Source organism: Melopsittacus undulatus, chromosome Z (assembly GCF_012275295.1).
Source record: "Melopsittacus undulatus isolate bMelUnd1 chromosome Z, bMelUnd1.mat.Z, whole genome shotgun sequence".
Taxonomy (NCBI): Eukaryota; Metazoa; Chordata; class Aves; order Psittaciformes; family Psittaculidae; genus Melopsittacus; species Melopsittacus undulatus.
The window spans coordinates 8,625,168-8,645,436 of record NC_047557.1 but is presented as its reverse complement, the minus strand read 5'-3'; the positions used below and the strand labels follow the sequence as shown (position 1 = coordinate 8,645,436).

General features: G+C 43.1%; 1 protein-coding gene across 50 annotated transcripts in view; it reads right to left on the bottom strand.

Annotated features, from left to right (window-relative positions):
* The window catches only part of CELF4 (CUGBP Elav-like family member 4), a 709,268-nt gene that overhangs the window by 106,287 nt on the left and 582,712 nt on the right, over positions 1-20,269 (bottom strand). For 22 of the 50 annotated variants that reach the window (XM_031043795.2, XM_031043757.2, XM_031043778.2 and 19 more), the window contains exon 5: positions 13,171-13,181. The exons of the other annotated variants lie outside the window; for them this stretch is intronic. In XM_031043795.2, coding sequence (XP_030899655.1) covers positions 13,171-13,181 — 11 coding nt within the window. The remainder of the gene's footprint in view (positions 1-13,170; positions 13,182-20,269) is intronic. 50 annotated transcript variants of the gene reach the window in all.

Genomic DNA, 20,269 nt, shown 5'->3' with positions numbered 1-20,269 from the left:
CATGCTGCAATGAGCAGGAATGTCTTCAATTACATCAGGCTGCTCCGAGCCATGCAAACTAACCTGGAATGTTTCGAGGGATGAGGTATCTCCCAGCTCTCTGGGCAAGCATTTGGAGTGTTCAGCATTGTTATGGTAAAGTGTCCTCTTAGTATCTAGCCTGAATATAGCTTCTTTCAGTTTCTGTCCCTATCGTTCTTAGGAGTCCCCTATAAAGATAAGGACTGAAAGGCTACAGTAAGTTCTCATTGGAGCCTTCTATTCCTCAGGATGAACATCCCCAACTCTCTCAGACTTTCTTCACATAGGGTGTTCCACCCCTCATATAAGTTCTGTGGCTGTCCTCCAAATCCACTCCAACAGGTTCATGTCCCACAGTGTGATCAGGAATCTGACAGTCACAGTGGTGGTAAAAAGCTATAAACCTGGGTTTTATAGACAATCAGAGACAACATATCTTTCCCAGGCCAAAGAAGAAAAGAAGAGCTATAGAGCAGAGGGGTGATCTGCAGATGTCCCAGATGTTATGAATGTTTTTGTTGAGTTCTGAACTTAAATCTACAAGCACAAGCCGGATCCCTTCTTCATCCAGAGTGGCCCAGCACCACTCTCAACCCCTGCTAACCAGGTGGATCAATAGGCTAAAAGCAGGGCATTTCCTGGGGCCTGGGCTGCGTCCTCCTGTTGCCATTTTCACAGCAGTCCTACAGATCCATGATGATGATTACAGCCCTTTCCACAGGGGAAGCGATTAAAAATTCTGTTGTAGTTAATTGTAAATTAGCTAATTATCTTCTCCATGGTACCTTGCTAGAAAATACATGAACCTTGTAAAATGGAGGTGTTTCAAAAATTAGGATGGGGATAAAAAAAACAACAACAACCAAAAAAGCCGATCCCACTCTGGAAACAACAGAAACCTACTGCTACTTAACTCCAAACAATGGCAACTGAGCCCTCCTTCTGCCTGCACAGGCTCCTGTTCCCCCCCTTTTCACTCCTCCTCCCCATATCAAACAACACCCACAAGGGGCTAATTCTGCTGCAGGCTTTAAAATGTTTGCTGAGTTCACCTGTTCCTTGCAGCTGGGTGTTGTGGGGCATCCCTAATCACATCTTAGCAGGAGTGATTTCTTTGTGCTGATCTCTTCCCCTCCTCCCTCTCCAGGTTGGTTTTACTTAACAGATTCTGTATATCCCATACGTTAGCAGATATGATTGCACAGCTGCTGGTCTCCAACTGCTGCAGACAGGCTTTGAGACACCCAGGCTAGGGAGAATAGCAGCTAATCTGAACATCTGTGTGATGGGGACAAGCACAGATGAATATAAGACCAGGTGTGGGAACATAATTCTCTTGCACAAAGAAGGAAGCTTCATCCCACAGGTGCGCTACTCTCCACTGTTACATCTGAAAAACTTAGTTGGAAGGATTTCACTCATTTAATCACTTGGCTTCAATGTAAGCCTTGACTTGGACATGGATCCTGCATACAGAGTGAAGGAACAGCTGTACAATAGACACCAGGTCTAACTCAGCGTGCTGCTTCTGGCAGTAGCCGCTTGTGGATGTCTTGTGAAAAGTCTACATACAACAGGGGAAGAAATTTCGTTAGTCCCCCCAGATATTCTCCTAAACCCCAGTGATGTGCAGTTTAGGGACTTATAGAGTCTGTTATTTTTTCTTCATATGTAATAGTTTTTAAAGTGTCTTTCTTTGATGTAGTTGTTCAGTTGTCTTTAGAACCCATGTGAACTGTGAGTATCTACTACATCCTGCAGCAAAACATTCTGCAACTTGATCACGCATTGAGTTAGGAATCTTTTTCTTTTGTGTAATTTGAACATGTTACAAGCTACTTTCAGCAGACAGGCCCTAGACTTTCTTTTGGAGAAGGGTGGAAATCACTCCTGATCCAGTTATGGAAGAGTGACCCATGAGGATAGACAAGAGCTCCGCCAAAGTCTGTACATTTCAGACTGTTGTTTGGGACTCCTGGGTCCCATCTCAAGCAATGCTCTCAAATATTGTGGAAGGCAAAATCACTTTTCCCTTAGAGTGATTTGTTATTCCTTGTAATAGTGAGATGGATGACCATGTAGTTACTGTTATTAAACACTTAAAATACATCTCTGCCAAAGAAAGTGGCCTCAGTGGAAATATGGGCAACATAAACTAACTAGTGCAAAAGACAGCCTCAGTTTCCCCATCTGCAAAAAAAGAATTATTGGTGCCTACATGAGGCAAAATTAAACATTGCTGAGGTTTCTTGTTTGCCACAAACTGTAATACAAGGAGCTCTGGCAGTAATAATGAAAGACACCCATCAGGCTGGTGCTGATTTGACAATCTAGGGCTGAACCATTTCATGGTTGCTATCAGACTGGAGTGGCTGGAACTTCTGTAACATCTTATTCTTACAGGAGAAGTCCATGGTGTGGTAGTAAAGGCAGGTTTTATTCTGAATGGAAAACTCTGCTTTTGCAAGTGACAATTACTATAGATCTTGGAGTTGTCTTCCAGGAATAAATTTTTATGTCCTGCAGTGGTGTGATCCCTAAAGACAGTGCCACACTCATTTAGGTGCATGTGGCCATGAGAACACAGGTATTGTTTGCTGTTGACTCTATGAGCATTTGGGAAGATACTCAATACATTGCCAACTGGTTAACCCGATGTCTAAGTTTATATTTTTAAACTAAATGTGTCTGGGCCTATTCTCTACTTTTGGGGTCCTCATCTATACTACAGTCCTGCCCTCCTGAGAGAAGACCTGCTTGGCAGTGAACTGGAAGAGGTTCTTGGTCTGCATGAACTGCTAAACCATGTTTAAATATTGTTTGGGAGAACAAGCATGTGAGCAGGATGGATAAGGTGTGGGACTAGGACAAAAAACTGGAAGAAGACTTAGAAGGTGGTTTAGACCAGGAGGATGAATGCTGTTTGGGCTTGCCTGGTCTGGGCTCCTGTGGCAAGATCTGCTGTCTACCTTCACTGAAGCTGAAAATCAACCTTAAACCTACAGCCTCATCTGGACAGTTCAGATGAAAAAACACTTAGGCTTCGTCTGTGCAGACAGGTTATGGACAAAACTTGGCCAACAGGCCAAGGAAACCCTGCCATGAAGACATAGCCTAAACAATTCTTTTGACTGAAAACTCTTCTTGTACAGCTGAGAATATTATAACCCCAAGACAAATATCAGTAGTTCTGACTTGCTGAACTGCACCGTCACAACTGTCCATTGCCAAGAGATGCCATTCCCTGTGCAGATCATAAATGACAGGTTTTATGGTATCTGACAGTGAGCTGGGGAAACAACAAGCAAGAACCCACTTTATTAGTAGCCATTGCTTGGATGGTGAGAGCCATCTAAAACCTGGTGCCATGCAAAGCACAAAGACTCTGCCTGATTTGTGCATGACAGATCATAATTCTTCCGCATTTTTTCATTATCTGAAACACCCAACTGGAATATTTTTGAGAACTATTCATGAGGCGATGCTTTTAAGAAAAGACTCAAGAGTAAAAATCTAATCTTTCTAAATTCAGTGTATAGTCCAATCACCCACTTTCTCTTCACCACCCCTACACAATAAGAAGAATATCTGAATTCAAATCAGCCTTCCAATCATGAGAAAAAAAAAACCAACACAACAAAACCTCTTTCCCTAGATATGAGTAGCCTGTGCTTACAGTTCCCATTTCCTAGGAACAACCCCTGGAAATGTTCATGGGAGAAAAGCACCTAAGAAGACCTAACATTGAAGTGCAGATGTATGAAGCTGTGCTGTAAATGAGCTCTGAAGGATTCTCCAGGAATGCTTGGGCCTCTTCCTCCTGGAAATCTATGGATGTTTTGCTGGGCCAAACTTTACGAATTTCCTGAAGAAGAAGGAGGTGAAGGAGAAGACTGTCTTGTACTATCAAATGACACCTCAAATGAACACTGAATCATACTTTTACACTTGTTTTTTTTTTTTTTTTTTGAAACAGCTAGGATTTGAATACAACTCCTACCGCCTTTGGTTCTGGGGAATTTAACACATCTTAATTCCTATGTGTAATATCCCCTTTTCACTCTGTGGCCACACAAGGCTGAGGCTGAGCCTGAAGGGCCGTTTGGTTTTCACGCTCACTCAGAGTAAAGCTTAGAAGCTTCTTGACAAACTCCGCAGGGTCAATGGTGTCAAGGCTGGTATGTCAGGAAAATAAGTTTCAGTTCCTAAACTCATCTCACTGGTGACCTGTCAGGGCTTTGAAACCTTTTCCAGAAGCCTAGAAGGCCAGGACATTAATCCATGGTAACACTCCAGCCTTGAGCACCGAGGACTATTGAAACAGCACAGACATGGGCAGGAGGAGGGTGGGAAGGACATATTTTCTCTTGCAGGAGCTGGGACGACATTTCAGATCAAATTAAACTTCAGTTTTTAAAGACTTCAGTGGAGGTAATTGAAACACTTCCTCACAATTGCCTGAACCTAAGTGTTATCTCTTTTTTCCTCTGTATATCATCCCTTTTCCCCCAAGCCTGAGACAGCCCCGCATGGCCACAGCCTCCTTAATATTAAACACGGTGATTAAATGGGATTCGCCAAAAGACAAAGGGCTGAAAACCTGCCAATTGTTAATCCCTCTTTCGCTGTGCTTAAAAATTCCATTTCCTTCATTTGAAGAAAGGGGGGTGGGGGGAAAGAGAATTATACGCCTATGTCTAATTTAAATTCTGGTGTCGCGGGTCCTGTTCCCTTCTCCCTCTCTTGACGTCTGAATATATTCCTTTATTACCATTATTACAGCTTTCTGATTGCATTAAAATTCATCCACACGCTTCTCTCCACATTCCACTTTTCTTTTGCCAGTTTTTTTGCTAATTCCCTTTTTCTCTCCCCCTTCCCTCCCCACTTTCAAATTATACAGAATGTCATTAAAGATCTCCACAAAATGCCTCAACTCCTTCTTCCTCTTGCTTTTATAAACTTGCTGGCTTTCTTCCTCTCCATCCCCTTGTCTACAAACAAAGAAAATGAAGGAGAGGCAAAGGAATACAATAATAATAAACAAATCCAAGCAGCATGTCTTGTAGGTCTCAATAACACCTTTCCTACATCATACAGCTCCAGGCCTAATGCTCACTTCAGTTATGAAGCTGTATTTCACACAGAAGTTTTGTGTATTATTTGTTTGACGCTTGTACCTGGAATGCTCAGCTAAAATCAAAAGTGGAGTGTGCCAGGCTATATATGTAAGTGTGGAAAGAGGCAGTGCTGCTGGTAACCAAGTTTTGTAAGCAGAAAAATAAGGAGGTTGGAAAAAAAAGATGATTTCACCCTGCTTTACAGAGGAAGACCTGAAATCTTGTAAGGATTTGCCTATGGATATGAGCAGTGGAGCTGGGCATGCAGTGGATATGCCCAATTGCAGGTTCAAGATATGAACTTTAGTGGGATCTACAAATTAAATTCTTCAGACATCCTACTGACTGCAAGAAGACATTAGAAGTTATGTTTTTTCCCCGCAGGGTAGATCACCTAAAAAGAAGATCTATCTTTGCTTAAACCAGTCTCACTTTATCTAAGTCCCAGTCTGTCAATTTCATAGATAAAAATGAAGGTAAGAATTGGACTTCTCTCCTACATGGAATATCATGTGCCTTATTTAATCTATAAGGTGAGGGTGTGACATAGTGCCAGTGTGATGAGGCTGGGGTGACAGATCCCCCTAAACTGTCCTTGTGATGTTCCTACCCCAGCATTAGGACGAAGCTGCTGTTGAGGAACTTCAATTCATTCTTGCCAGTTCTTCCTAAGGTCCTTAAGTATGTTTGTTGTTGTTTCTTTTTTTTTTTATTATTATTTTTATTGCTGTCACTCTTAATTACACTGACATAATCAAATGACTGAAAATGACATGAAAACATAATTTTCTCTCTATGGGAAACACAGATGCCTCGGAAAATGTGCTTCCATTTTTAACTGGAGAGGCCAAAGTTCTTGTGAAATAGAAATTCTTCAGTTGTGAAATGTTACAGGGCATTGTCTCAGAGGAATAAAAATAGGTTTGTCTTAATAGCCTCAAAACATTAAATATATAAAGCAGAATGGCTGTGGTTGTCAGCCAGACAAAAGAGAGTACATTTTCACACACTTTATGAATAACTGAAAAACGTTTCTGCTATGGGATGTTGCTGAATGTAAAAGTAATAAATTACCTTCAAGGAGAATGAGACAGATTACTGGTGGTTGTGTCCACTTGCTGCTATTAAACATGAATATCCAGATGCAAAATATATCTAAGTCACTAAAGTTCTGCCTGCTGGAAGCCAGAGGATATTAACGGTATTAAGGGAAGGGTCATTTTTATGAAAGCCCTGTTCTTACTCTTTCTAATGGGCACTGCTGGAGCAGAAGATGCAGGACTAGACAACCCTTTGGTCTTACCCAAAATGGAAGCTCTTATGTTCTTAGTGGTTTAATACAATGCAGACTTGAAATAAAATTAATCAAAAAGATCCTGTTAAAATGACAGGTTTGTACCTCCTGAAATGAGAACTCAATGCATTAATTTAAAAAAATGTCCCCTGGCAAAAATCTCATTGAAATAGACCCATTCCAGGGGAGCGCTTTGCCTTTTACAAAACCACACATTCAGCTAGATAACTGTTCCTTTGAAATGCTTTGGCCAGCTCAACAAATGACCCAGGAAATGAATGGGTCTGTTTCAGGATGCCACCTGGCAGGATCTGGCTTGACTTATGCACACAGTTATTTAGACTATTACCCTAAGGTAGACGGAACATTATATTCCAGTGATGCTACACCAGAGCTTGAAAAAAACATCAGGGATTCAGGCTAGAGCTGAAGTGTATTGAAGTTAATGAAAAATAGTGCCATGGAGCTGTGGCAGGCTTTGGATCAGACCCTTGATTTGCTGAACTACTGCTCAGTATATCCCTACTGCTGCTGGAAACTGTAGGCTCTCCCTGATGCAGAACAACATATTACACCTGTGCCAGAGGAGGTCTGGTGAGGAGAGAACAGAAGGACAGCAAGAGTCTGAATGGTGTTGGTCACACCTATGGTTCATTAAGGTTTGGGGGTCTGTATGCATTTCCCAGATTTGGCCTGTGTTCTTAGCCTATTTTTACCACTCTGCTGCAATAAAGAAAAGAAAAATACAATCCTATGAATTTTTCAGCAGAGGCAAAACTCATCCTTGCTCTGAGTGGAAGACTTTCTTGCAAGCCTGACCACAGGTTTTAAAACAGATGTGCAGAGCAGTGAGGGAACGCAGGCAAAACATGATCAGACAGTGTGTCCTGAAATACCAGGCATCAACAGCAACACTGGGGTTGGATGTGTTGCAATAAAATTTATATCCAAATAACCAACACACTCACAGAAGAGCCCTCCTTTGGCAAAAACAATATTCAACACCCACTTGGCTGGAAGTAAGGTGTGCTGTGCCCAGCAAGAAATTATCCATAAATGTGGGTGTCCTGTGCTCTGGTCTGGAGCCCCCGAGACACTTCATCTCCCTGTATTTGAGCTGGTTTCAAGCTCAAGGGAGACTTGTCTCAGCACACTGAAACAAAGATTTCTCCTCTAGCTGGGGGAAGTGAGACTCCTTTGATGTCACTTAACATCCCCCTGCAAACGTTTTATTGAAGATTATTTCTTCCACCCACCCACCTCCCCAACCCTCAACTCTGGCTGGCTTTAAATGCCACTGTCATTTCCATCCGCTGACAGAGCTCTTTAACTGCTGCGCCAAATGGCATTCGCTAAAACCAACTAATAGAGGGAAATGAGGTTAACCTTTAAGAAAGGTGAAAATGAGCTGGGTGCTATGCTCATTCTAAAGAATAGTTCATAAACAGCCTCCTGCTTCAGAGGCGGTTTACCCCAGGCACTGCCATTGCTGGTAGCTCTGTTTGCAGGTGGTTTCAGGGGTGAGGTTGGTCAGGAGAAGGCACAAGACCTCTCTGCTCACATAGTTTAGTCAGTTCTTGCTTGACAAGTCTGTGGTGACAGTCCCATGACTCTGATCTTGGATGCTGTTGTCTGAACTCACAGCAAAAATGCATTGGCTGTAGTGGATGAATACGGTGTAATGGTGACTTGTACCAACAGAGGTTTTCTCCACTGTTTTCTTCCCTAGCATGCAGGGAATTGGGAGTGCTCTGGGCCAAATCCCGCCTTAACTATCTCTGTAATGAGTTCCTTCTTTTCACTGGTCTTTTTAAGTCTTTCACAACTCATCCTAATGCTGGTATTGCTGGGTGGCCCTGCACTCTCTGAAGGACCATTATTAACCTTCTGTTTTCCTTCAGGCTTAATGAACTTGTCTCCTTGCGCATCCAAGTGTTAGATAAAATCTTGGCTTTAAACCACAACTTGGTCCTACATATGTCATTCCCAAGCTCATACCTTATACCCTGTGCTGTTCAACTCACGAAGGGGAGCAAAGAGAGAGAGCTTGGGAGAGACCATGTACTTCCATACAACAACTTCAAGATTCAAGAAGACGGATATCACTTAGTCTACACAGAAGATTAATAGCGGGTAGGTTTTATAGGAAGGAACTCAATAACTTATCAGTTTGGGTACCAGAAGAAGGAGATGCAGCAGAATGGCATGATAGGAACAAGGCAAATAAGTAATTTTCTATTGCCAGCACTCTATTTCATCTGGTTTTAATTAGACAGAGAGCCTGAAGCATGCATATACTACCAGCTATATTGACAGCAACTGGCAGTATAAGACTGAGTCCTTATGAAGTGGGGATGTTTTGAGTCCTGTTTTGAGTCTGTTTTCTCCTTTTACTTTTTTTGTCTGTTTTTACGGAAGTGGGCTGAAGTTGGTCTTTTGTCTTACTCCTGCATAGTGCTAACCATGCTATTGTCTTTCTCCATGCCAAAAGTATTTGAAACAGAAAGTTATACACCTAGACCAAAAGATCAGTAAGCATAAACCTAAAATGCTTCCTGAAAAAGGATCTTTAGTAGGTATAGATAAACAACACAGACACACATCGTCAATGATAGAATTATTCTCCTACCAACACAGCTATGGCTAGCTCTGTAAATATAAAAAGCAGTTGCCCAATTCCTACCTGAAGTCAGTACCTGGAGAAATTCATCCCCTGATTCAGGGTAAAATCTGAGTGTCAGAAATGCAAATTTCCAGCTGCTAAAGTTTCACTGTCCACGTGGGAAAGCAACCCTCAGTAGGCTTTTTCCACCTCAGATTTCATCACTGTGATAATGTTTTTTGGCTAACAATGCTTTTTGGGGTCTATGGAGAAAGCGCAGCTATGCAAGCCAGATTTGAACCTGGCTCTCATCCCTATTACTGCAACAGTACTGTAACTGTGCTAAGGGGAGTCATCTCTTCCCTTCATCAGTAGCCAGGACTCAGAGACACAGAGAGAGACAGAGAGCGAAGGTGCTGTTTTATAGCAAGCTTTTTCTGAGCTTGAGAGCTCACTGTGCTATTATTTCCCCCTTTTTTCCCCTCATTTCAAGCCTTTTTTGTGTTTCATGTTTGGCCCTCGGCAGGCTGAGAGACGTGCTGACAAGTTGTAACTCTCACTCGGCTTTGCAAGGGCTTTGTTCTCTGCGTGCGTGGCACAGACTCGCTTCCTCTTTCTAAATGTGACAGTGAGCGATAACATTGACACAGAGAGCCGGCGCGTGGTCTCGGCATGCTCCCCATGCTAAAGACCCTCTCCAGTGATCTGTGGCATCAGTCAGGAAGCAAAGATGGGCCTCATACAGGGAAAAATATAGAAGTGACAACCCCTTCTTCTTCCCCAAAACCCCTTAACCCTGAGCTGGTCAAAGGCTCGCATGGTTTGTCATCAAAAAAGCATTTTCAGTGATCTGGTCTCTCCCCCTCTATACTGGAGAAACCCACAGAGCTGACCCCAGGAGCTTCCCAGCCCACAGCTGAGCCACCTTGCTCAATCATTCTGCTGCTGCCCCACAGTTATCCTGTAGACTGTTTTGGATGCGTGTCCTGGTGAGGGGCCAAGCCTTACTACAAGGACAACAGGCAGAACAACTGTCAGCATCATAGTTTGCTTTGATGAGCATTCTCTTGCGGCAAGAGCCTGTCTCTGACTTCTCACTTTAATGTGTTTGATGCCATGTTCAAATTAGAAAAGTTTTGGAGAAAAGTTCAGTTTCTCTCCAGCTGATTAAAGTGCTCTTTAGTATATAGGCTTTTTTCCTAGAAAAGATACTTCCATAAAGATCCAAGTCTCTTGGAGGTCTCTCAGGCAAGGACAAGCACAACTCGTTAAGCCTGACACTTGGAGGTACCTGTTTCATTTATACAGGTCTTTTCAAAATCTTTTACAGTTTTCAAAAGGTGAACACCAAAAGGGAATGAGTTTGCCACAGTACTTTCCCCACCAACACTGCTACTAAAAACCCATCTTTGTCCTCCAGTTTCCTTGTTTATACAGTAAGAGGTCGCATTAGATAGTTCTGCCCCACACCACGCTGAGAGCTAATGTTAACTTCCTCAGCTGCGTTACCACTTTCTAGGTCATTGCTTAGGTGCTTTTCTAGGTTGCTGTCTTATGAAATATAACCCCTCACTCTTTAGACCTGTATTTAGCTTTATTCCTCCATGAGACAGCTTGGATTTGTTCCTGCAGACACATGCAGATAACACCTCAGCAAGCCACAGTTTGTTCAGAGCAACCTAAGTGACTTAGACGACTCTGTATCAGAGACCTGTCCTTACAATTTTCCATTTTGTGCTATCCACAGATTTTATCAACCAGGATATTTAACTCCACATCGTTCATGACAATGCTGACTAGCGTCAGAGCTGGTACTGATCTGTGCAGAACCCTGCTGCAAATGCCCTCACTCTATCATGCTTTCTCTTTGACAACTACATTTTGAGATTTGTCCATTACTCACTTCTTAATACATCTAATGTCTGCCCCCTTGAACACTGTACTCAGCAGAAACTACAAGGAAGTTCCAATTCTAGAGATCCAAACTTTGCAGCTCATGATAGCTTCTACTGATAAAGAAAACACAATCGGTCAGTTTTGCCAAGGGGAAGATAGAATCTCAAAGACATATAACCCCTCTTCTTTCTTCCCTTGCCTCCTCACCAGCTTGCACAGCAGGCCTTCACCTCTGTTTCACCACAGTTCTCTAGCATTTAAGGAATATTGTATTTTCCTATATAGCGGCCATGTTCTCCAAATATTGCCACAAAAGCTGGGCATAGACCTTAGTTATTTCTGTTTTTTGCTGTCAGCTATTACAGTTTACTGTTAATGCCTGGTTCATTAACAGGTTTTGTTTGCCATACAGATGTAGACATTATCTTTGAAAATACATCTACTGTAAGAAGGACCCTGTTCCTTTTTATCATGCCTTTGCCACCATTATGTCTGCAGGACCCTGGGATGAAGAAGCCTTTACAAGTTATGCCCTCAGAAGGTGAGAGATCTGGAGAGACCAGCAACTAAAGGAAAACAAAGTGACAAATCTGGAAAGTGTTTCACACAATGGGAAACACAGGGAAGTTTTTCCTTTCCCTATCCCAACATCTTCTTCCTGGAGCAAAAGTAATTGTATTGAATGCATTCATAGATTTCCCTGAACTGTGAAGCAATATAAAGGGAATGGGATTCTTATCATTCAGCTTCCCTGAACATTTCTCTGAGCCAGAAACAAAGCCCAGGTCCCAATTGGGATGACATTTATTTAGCATATGTAATGTTAACCAAAAGAAAGTCAGGGAGCATACCCTGAACCCTGCTTTGACTCTTCCACTTTTTAACTATTGGCTTGTCCTGCCTCGTTTTTGACCTGTTCCAGCCATTTTGTCCCAGAGTGAGGAATGTCTTGCCCTGGTATTACAGGCATCTACTTGCCTTATCTTTCTTTCAGGTAACAGCATGCACCTTGTCTGAGTTAGAATGCAGAGAACAGGGGATTGAAGGGTTTGGAGCTGCTTTTCCTTAATTTTAACAAAAACAATGAAAATTTGCCCATCAATAACCCACTCACGAGTAAGATACAACAGCTCAGCAGGTAGTGGTCTTACAATCAAGAGAAGCCCTTTATCTCCCTCTTAAATGTGAGACTAGTTGTGGGTAAATCTCTTTATTTTCATATTTTCACCTCTCCATCTCCAATCCGGGGGAATTTTGGCTTTGGTTGTTTTGGCATCCAATTTGGAAAGCACATGTTGTCACAGAAATGATAGCAAAGCCATAATGTTGTTCTAGCATATTCTTTCAAATATTGCCCAAGTAATAGTAAGTGGTGGTGCTGGCCTCAGTTCAGGTTCAGTGAAACTGATACATAGTGAAGTTAAAGAGGAAAGCAGCCTGGAATAGACTCTGGGACTTGTGACCATTTGCCTTACAACACAACCTGGCAGAAAGCACAATCTTTTTTTCTGGGTCTGGACTTTTCTATAGCTCTTTCAGAGCACTAGCCCATTATCCTGACTCCAGAGACCTCTGCAAAGGCTTCTTATATTAAAGCACAAGATTCAGGTTCAGTTCACTCAGAAAATGCATGTGTATGTCTGTGTGTTTGCATATGGATGCATGCAGTGTGTGGGCGTCACTCTCTAAATATGAGGCGAAGTGCCTATCACAGAGAATAGACTTTAAAAGGGGTTTCTGAGATGTGAGAAACCAAAGCTGGGAAGAAAAATAAAGCAAAAATGCAATCTTCCCACCTCCACCGTCAACTCAAATTAAAAATCAATTGTGTGTGTAAGAAAAACAAATCTTTGGAAATACGGGTATAAATGACATTTGTTGTGAAAAGCCTCCCCCACTCCTGTCCCCGAGTGATAAGGAAATGAGCTGGGTGCCAGGGGAACTTCAGGTTGGATTCAGGCAACAGAAACATTTTCAGGTCAAGCTTCATTTGGCGTTAGATTAAGTTCCCCCATTAACTGTTATTGGGTGATGGTGCCACTGCCATTACTTTCCAACCCTGTGTGTCCACACAACTTGATGGAGACGCAGACAGGTGCCCATGGGCAGGCAGCCCTTTCACGCCTTCCTCTCCATCAAACACTACCATCAAAATGCCACTCCAACCTCTTCTTTACATGAGGTCCAGGTGTGTGATGACATCCCAAGAGCCTGGCACTGCTTTCCAGGGAGGAAACCTGCAGGAGGCCTTGGGAAAGAGGAGAAACAGCTCCTTCCCAGGAAAGTAAGTGTGACTCAGGACACTGCCAGGACTCTCCATTTTTCTTTACGGAGGAGCAGGGAGCCAGGCTGGCAGTGCTGCCAACTTCTGAAGATCCAAGGTAGCTGATGTTTCTAATCAATGTTAATACAAATGAGAGACACCCAACCTAATAGTACAACAACAGGCATGGTAGCTGCCTAGCATATACAGAAGAAAATCAACTGTATTTAAAATGCCAGAGGGAGTGTGAGAGAGCATGTTTTCCTTGTATTTGGTGCAGTTGAGGTCACTGCCTCGTCTCCATTCCCATCACCCAGTGAGTGCTCAGAAATCTCTGCACGGTGCCGGATCCAGCCCAGCACAGAGCACTGCCTTGGAGGTGATGAAGGTCTGGCAGGATGGGGACTGCTGCTGATTTACTTCCTCGCTTCTGTTTGCGTGAGCAGCAAGGTAGGAAGAGGCGGATGATTGAAAGGAGTGGGGAGAGAAGAAGAAAGAAGGAAGAAAAGATAATAAGAAAGCCCCCACTGCCCTCTGCCATTGTGCTGTTCACTAGAAGGCTCCCTACAGAATTACACTGTCGTCTTGCAGGAAAGCATGTAATAACTGAAAATACAGTGTCAAAAGGAATTTTTCAGGCTTTGACAGCTCATAAATTACAGTTCGTTGACTTCTTCCTGGGTCTAGATTTAAATTAATAGGCAGGCAGATATATATTTCTTTTGCTCCTTTCTCTTGAGCAGTAGCAGTTGTGGAAGTGACGCAGTTTCTCTCATTTCTGTCTCCCCCTTCTCTCCCTCCTTTCCTCCCTCCCTTCCAAGCAGTCTCAACCCTATGCAGATCAGCTCAAGTCTCCCAAACACCAGGGTCTGGCAGAGCAGTCCTCCTGACACTTCATCTCACAGGCAGAGAAAGCAAACACAAAGAATTTCACTGTTTCCTATTCAAATGGTGCCTTTGCAAAATCAAGCCCTTTCAGATGAGGTATTTGGCAAAAAATGGTCATAGGCAGTAAAGGTCAGAGATGCTCAGGTAAGTCGGTGATGGCTGCATCATACAAAGTGAATGCAAGCAAAATGAATGCAAGGCCTGCATTCTATATAAATCAAGATGAGATGAGATGGATATCGATGAACAAATGTGTATTGCACTTTCCACTAAACTGTAGGTGCTCACCTATAGTGAGAGTAAAACTAGCTATGTGGATGGATAGGTGGATGAATGGATGGATGGATGGATGGATGGATAGACAGGCAGTTGAATATAATGGCAGACTAGACAGGAGATCATAACTCCAAAATGTAGTCATGTTCTTAAGCATGATCACACTCTGCCTGACTGACATCTCTTGCGGATATTTCCTTTTGGATGTAATGTTAGGTTGGTAAGTCTGTGAGTCTCAATGGAACAGTTACCAGCATTTTGCTGCTAGGGGAAATGATCCAGGAAGATGGAAATTTGCACACCACTTGCAACACTCTGGTGATCAGAAATGCTCATCTTGGCTCTGTCTGCACAGATCTGGAGCTGTTTGGTGGTGCATCAAAGCACAGTAAGTAGCTGGAGTGTTGGAGAAGACCTGTTTTTCTTTTGTACGGTGATGTATTTATGAGTTTGGGGTGGGACAACCTGAGGTCTCTTTGTGCTCTTGCTCTGTAGTTACAAGTAACTCAGCCTGCATCAGTGATGGCTGTGAAATTTCTAGGACGATGCATATTTGCAACACGTAGGTTGTAAAATGAGTCAAGTGACTATGGGTCCTGCAATTTGAAAAGGTCTCATGTAAAAAGGGGTTATTAGTAGTATTAATGGTTCCTGCTACAAGTTGTAGTCCGTAGCTGCTTAAGAAGCTAAGGTGGATACTGGGCTGCCTGCTTCTCAGTTCTTGTGAAAGAGCAGTCCAGGACATGTTTGTCTTTGGGAAGGCGGCAATGACTCAGAGCTGGGAGCTGAACATCTCCCCTGTTTGCCATAGTAACACAGCAAAAGGGAGTGGAAATCGCAGAACCAGAAGGAACATGGATCCTGGCTGCCCTTACGGAGGTGTGTGAAGGGACGAGTGTGATAATCACACATTTAAGTAATCTGAAAGGTCTTTGCACTCTCACTACCAGCTATGTGAGTGCAGGCGCGGAAGGGTGGTCACGTCCCTCTGAGGGAGCAGCTCCTCGTGAAGCTCCTGTGGGCTGTGTATTGCGTCACCTCCTGGCTCAGCGGTCCCTGTGAGATTCTCTTTGCAGTGGGGCTGGGTGAGCATAGGAGGTGAAGAGGGGAGCCAGGGGCTCTGGGGGTCTTGTTCAAGCAGCACACAAGAAGGGCAGGAAAGCAGGAAGTGCCAGGGGTTTGCCCTCTGGGGAAGTCTCCTGTGTGGTGACACAGGAATGTTCCTTGTTGTGGCTCTGGTGCCATGACTGCAATGATGCAGGAGGGATAGAACTCTATTTCACCTAATCCAGGAGGGAAATAACCTGTTTAGTGCTAAAGGCTCTGACTAACTGCAGTTACCTTAAGCTCGAGCTTGACTGTGTAGAGGGAGGTGTTGTTCGGGTGTGCTGGTGTATTGAAGGGGGAAAGTATTAGGTCTAAGTGTTTAAATCTGTTGACTTTATTTCAAGACTTATTTCAAGAAAACCTGTTCTGAGGAAGACGCTTATTTTCAGTGCACCATTCAAAGGAGTACTGAGTACTCCAGAAATGATCATCCTATCTTATTGAGGGGGGAGGATGGGTGATAGTGTGCATTTTAGATGCCAATTTGTGCAGCAATGGATAGCCACCAACCCCTCTCTCAGCCCCACATGTAAGTCTATCAGCACTCTTTCAATTGGAGTTACTAGGAAAAAAGTGTAATTCATTTCAAATAAGTAAATGAATTCTTCAGGAGAGTTTCACAAACCCACTGAAGCCCTTTTCCTGTGGCTTGCAGACCACCACAGACCACAACAGCGCAAAACCCCTTTCAGCTAACGGGTAACACTGACAAAAAGACTGCACTGATGTCCAGCCTATGTCCTTTTGTCTAAATTTCATCTCACAACTATTTTCCATCAGCTCTTGCTTGTGCCCCCTCACTGGGACTATCTAATCTGTTATGCCCCTACAGCCTTCTGTGCCTTACTCTGATGAATAGTTACTGCAATCCCCAGCTTTATGATTTGCAAAACAGCATTTTGCAGAGGGCGCAAAGGCAGAAATGACAGAGAAATAAGGCAACCTTTCAATCCATTTATCAAAGTCCTTGAAGTCCCCATTTCAAGGAAACAATCAGAAACAGGGAACATAAAAATTGAATGTGAAATCCAGGGCATTTTAAATAAATGGAAAGGTTAACAACAAAGCAGACTCCCCTTGATGATAATAAGAGAAAATCAGTCTTGAGACCTGTTGATCCTGAATGGATCTTGTTTATTAAGAAAAGCCAATTGAATGAACCCATAGAAGAAAGACACAGAAATAAAATGTTTATTCATTTCCTGTTTGTGTTTTCTTAATTGGATGTTTTGCTTTGCAAAATGCAAAAAGAAATAAGGCTAATATGCTGTAGCCAAGCGAGATCCATTTAATCACACTTGATGTGTCAGAGTCTACATTAAGCCATGTGCTGTTGAGCTGCACCTGTATTTCCTTTGCAAAGGCATCATTAGCTGGCAAAGCTCATCCTGACATTGCTGAAGACTGAACAGCATTACAAACCACCCCGCCCTCATTTGGAAATGGCATCAGTTAAAGCAACAACTAAGCAGGAAGCTCACAACTGGACTTAGGAGCTAAGAAGTCATGGCCATTAATTTACTGCTGCCCATAAGACTGTCTCCTGGCTAAGGAGAAGTTGTTTTCATGATAGTTGTCTGGCATAATTATTGTCAAGCATAGAAAATTTAAAAAATGAAGCTTGGAAAGCATGATTTTTTGAGCTGAAATCTCATCTATTTAGGTGTTTACAGCACACACGTCATGATTGTATCTCAGCTTCAGGCTTAATGAACCAGTGAGACCTTTAAGAGGTCCTGTCCTCCCTTTGCTATGAAATCTGCAAGGTTTCTTTCATCTTCTTCTAGAAATTTTGATGCAGTCTGTTCTAGGGGAAGTGATGCTGGACAAAAGGATAGCAGGACAACAGGTCCCACCATCTGCTCATTAGATGTTACAGCTCCATGCTAAAATGAGGCATGGATGGAGGAAGCCCACACACATTTTCTGGACAAGAAACTTATTAAACACAAGACAAACAATTAATTTACCCATTGGGGATTTGCAAAGGAGCCTATAGGGAATGTGGGCTAATTCAGGAGCAGCTGAGTACCAAACTCTCTCCGTCTGTGTGGGAAATCTCTGATGCTTTTCAGTACTGGTCTCATATAATATTGATCACAGTCTTAGAGCTGAGTGTCACCACTTTTTTCACTGGCTCCAACGATGATCTTCAGGAATGCCTCAGCCACTTAGAATCATGTTTCTCTTTCTCTTCATCTGGGTATCATTCTCCTAATTTTCCTTGGTAACATGTACCATTATTTCCCCTCCTTGTCACTGATGTTTGAGGTTGTGTTGGCTGTACTCAGTCCTTGCACATATTTGCTTGCAATGGCCTCAGCCAAGCATCTGAAAAGTGAAAGACTGGAGGATCCTGAGCTCCTTTTTACCCTTTGGTTTTGGGTCCTCTGGGTCAGGCCCACAGGAGACTTGGGGGTAAATTACTCTGACTATCTTGTGGCTAAGCAGAGAACTGTTATGCCCAGGGCACTCAGTCTGACATCTCTTACCATCATGAAAAGTACTAATTGGGCTTTTGTGTGTGTGTTTTTTTATTTAATGGTCCTCTAGGACGCTGAACCTGCATTATGATCAGAGGCTGATGAGATAGGGATATGGGGAATTAGGCTCAGCTGGGCATCTCTGCCAAGGGCTACAATAGCTTATGACAGTCTGTACAGCATTTCCAGCAAAATGCTTTGAAATCCTATAGCACCTTCTGTGTGAGGGACAGGGAACTCTTTACCATCAAGGAGGCAATGTGGAAAAGAAAGCAGGAAGCTTTTAACCCCTGTCAGTCAACTGTCTGCTTCTCAAATCAAGGCCCAGCAAATCTCCCCCTCTAGCTGATGGGATGCCTTTGCCATGACGTAGTCCTGACAGCTCCGCACTCACCCAGCAGTGAAGTACCCTGACTGCATGCGTCTCTGTGTGTGTATGTGTGTGTATGTGTGCATTTAAACCCAAGCTGTTCAAGCAAAATCTGGCATCACCTACTAAGCATCCTTTTGGTAACCAAATGAAAAAACCCAACACTCCCCCGCCCCCAACTTGTATTAATGTCCTACTAACCCCCTACTTTCCTACCCTGCATTGCAGAACAAGTTATTTACCTTGGCATGTAGTGCAAATGAGTTTTCTCTGCTAGATTTTGTTCCACAAGGACTAGCTGTTTCTGAGACTTGGGAACAGACAAATATCTATTGCACAGGATGAAAGCCAACTTCTAATTCAGGAAAACTGACAAGGAACTGGTTCGGTGTAAGGATATCTTAAAACTGCCTTCTGCTTCTTCTAGAGCAGTGGCACTTTAGAAAGCTTGATCAAAAACAAACTACGAGATCCAACTTCTGTTTTCTTTATCCAGTGTTGCTTTAACTATTTCACGTAATGTGCTCACCTTCATTTCTCTTCCACAACGTAACAAAGCATTTATGACCTGGTTCTGTTGCAGGGGATGACTGAGGTTCTGCCCCAGCAAAGGACAAGTCTGCGACATCAGGCAAATGTAAAGCCACAAAGCTGTGCATGTCATCTGGCATCAGATGCACAACCCTACAGAATTTAGTGAGGCATGATTAAAGCAGGAAAAAGAGTACTGGAAAGAAAGAAAGCAAGAGAGACTGAATGTGATTGCAGTGCTCAGTCCTGCATTTCTCTTTTAGTACGGTGACAAGTGTCGTGAAGATGTCTGTGTTTGATAAAGTGGACATACAGAGTCAGGTCAGGGAACAACTGTTCTTTAATCCCCTTGCTTGTCTGCTGGTCCACTGATTCAGGGTCAGGCTCTGCAGAGACTGAGGGCAAGTCTTGGGCAAGAGCAGGAACTCGTGTGTCTCTCTACATTTAGTATTCTTTTGGCTGTAGAATAGGTGATACCCTCTAGCAAACTAGAAAAACTCCTTTCTTCCAAGAAAGTACAGAGTAGGCCATGTATTTTGAAACATACTGATTTTCTGTGTTTTTTCCTCAGAGTCCTTTTGACTCCTGAGGTCCTTGGGGAGTAAGAGCCTTCAGAGAAGCCAGGTCTTTTGAGGGAATGTGGAACAGCACAGAGGCAATAGCTGTGCAGCAAGGTCCAAGCACAGCCCAACAGTCAGTCTGAGAAATGCCCCAGTGCTGTGAGTGCAAAGATGCTCTCCTATTTATTGAGAATTAATTCAGGTGAGTTGCTCATGTAACTCTTTTACCATATCATCTCACCACATGCACACAGACACAAGATTCTGCTATCTTGTAAAGGGACTGGAAAGGTTTATGAGCATTGCAGCACCCTGGGTTTTATTGAACAGATATGGCACGTTGCATTGGATGAAGGCATTTTCCTCCTTCGATCTTGGAGGGTCAGAACCAATTAGCATAGTCCTTCCTACCTTCCTTGAGGGCAGGATAGAGTGTAATGTAGCCAAGGACTGATCTTGCCATGCAATATCATTGGGGGTGACACAGCTGAGCCCCTGATGAGATGTTTGCTGACATGTGTCAGGAAGGATCATGACATGCTTCCCTACTTGCCCAGCTGGATTGTGGGTATGCCAAAGGAGGCAGGGGGTTTGTAACATTTTCTAATATGGCATTTAAGACAAAAAAGAGTGAGCTGAGGCAGAACAAGACAAATTAATGTAGGATGACAACTGCCTTAAGGAACATCGGATGACCAGAGAAAAGCAAAAGCATTCTTCTCCCAAAGACTCCAAAGGAAATATATGTATATATCTATATGTAACCATAAATATGTACATCTGTATGTGCATGTGCATATAAAGGCAGATTGTCAGCTGGTAGTCAATGGTAAATGTCTAATGAAGTAGGTAAGATAT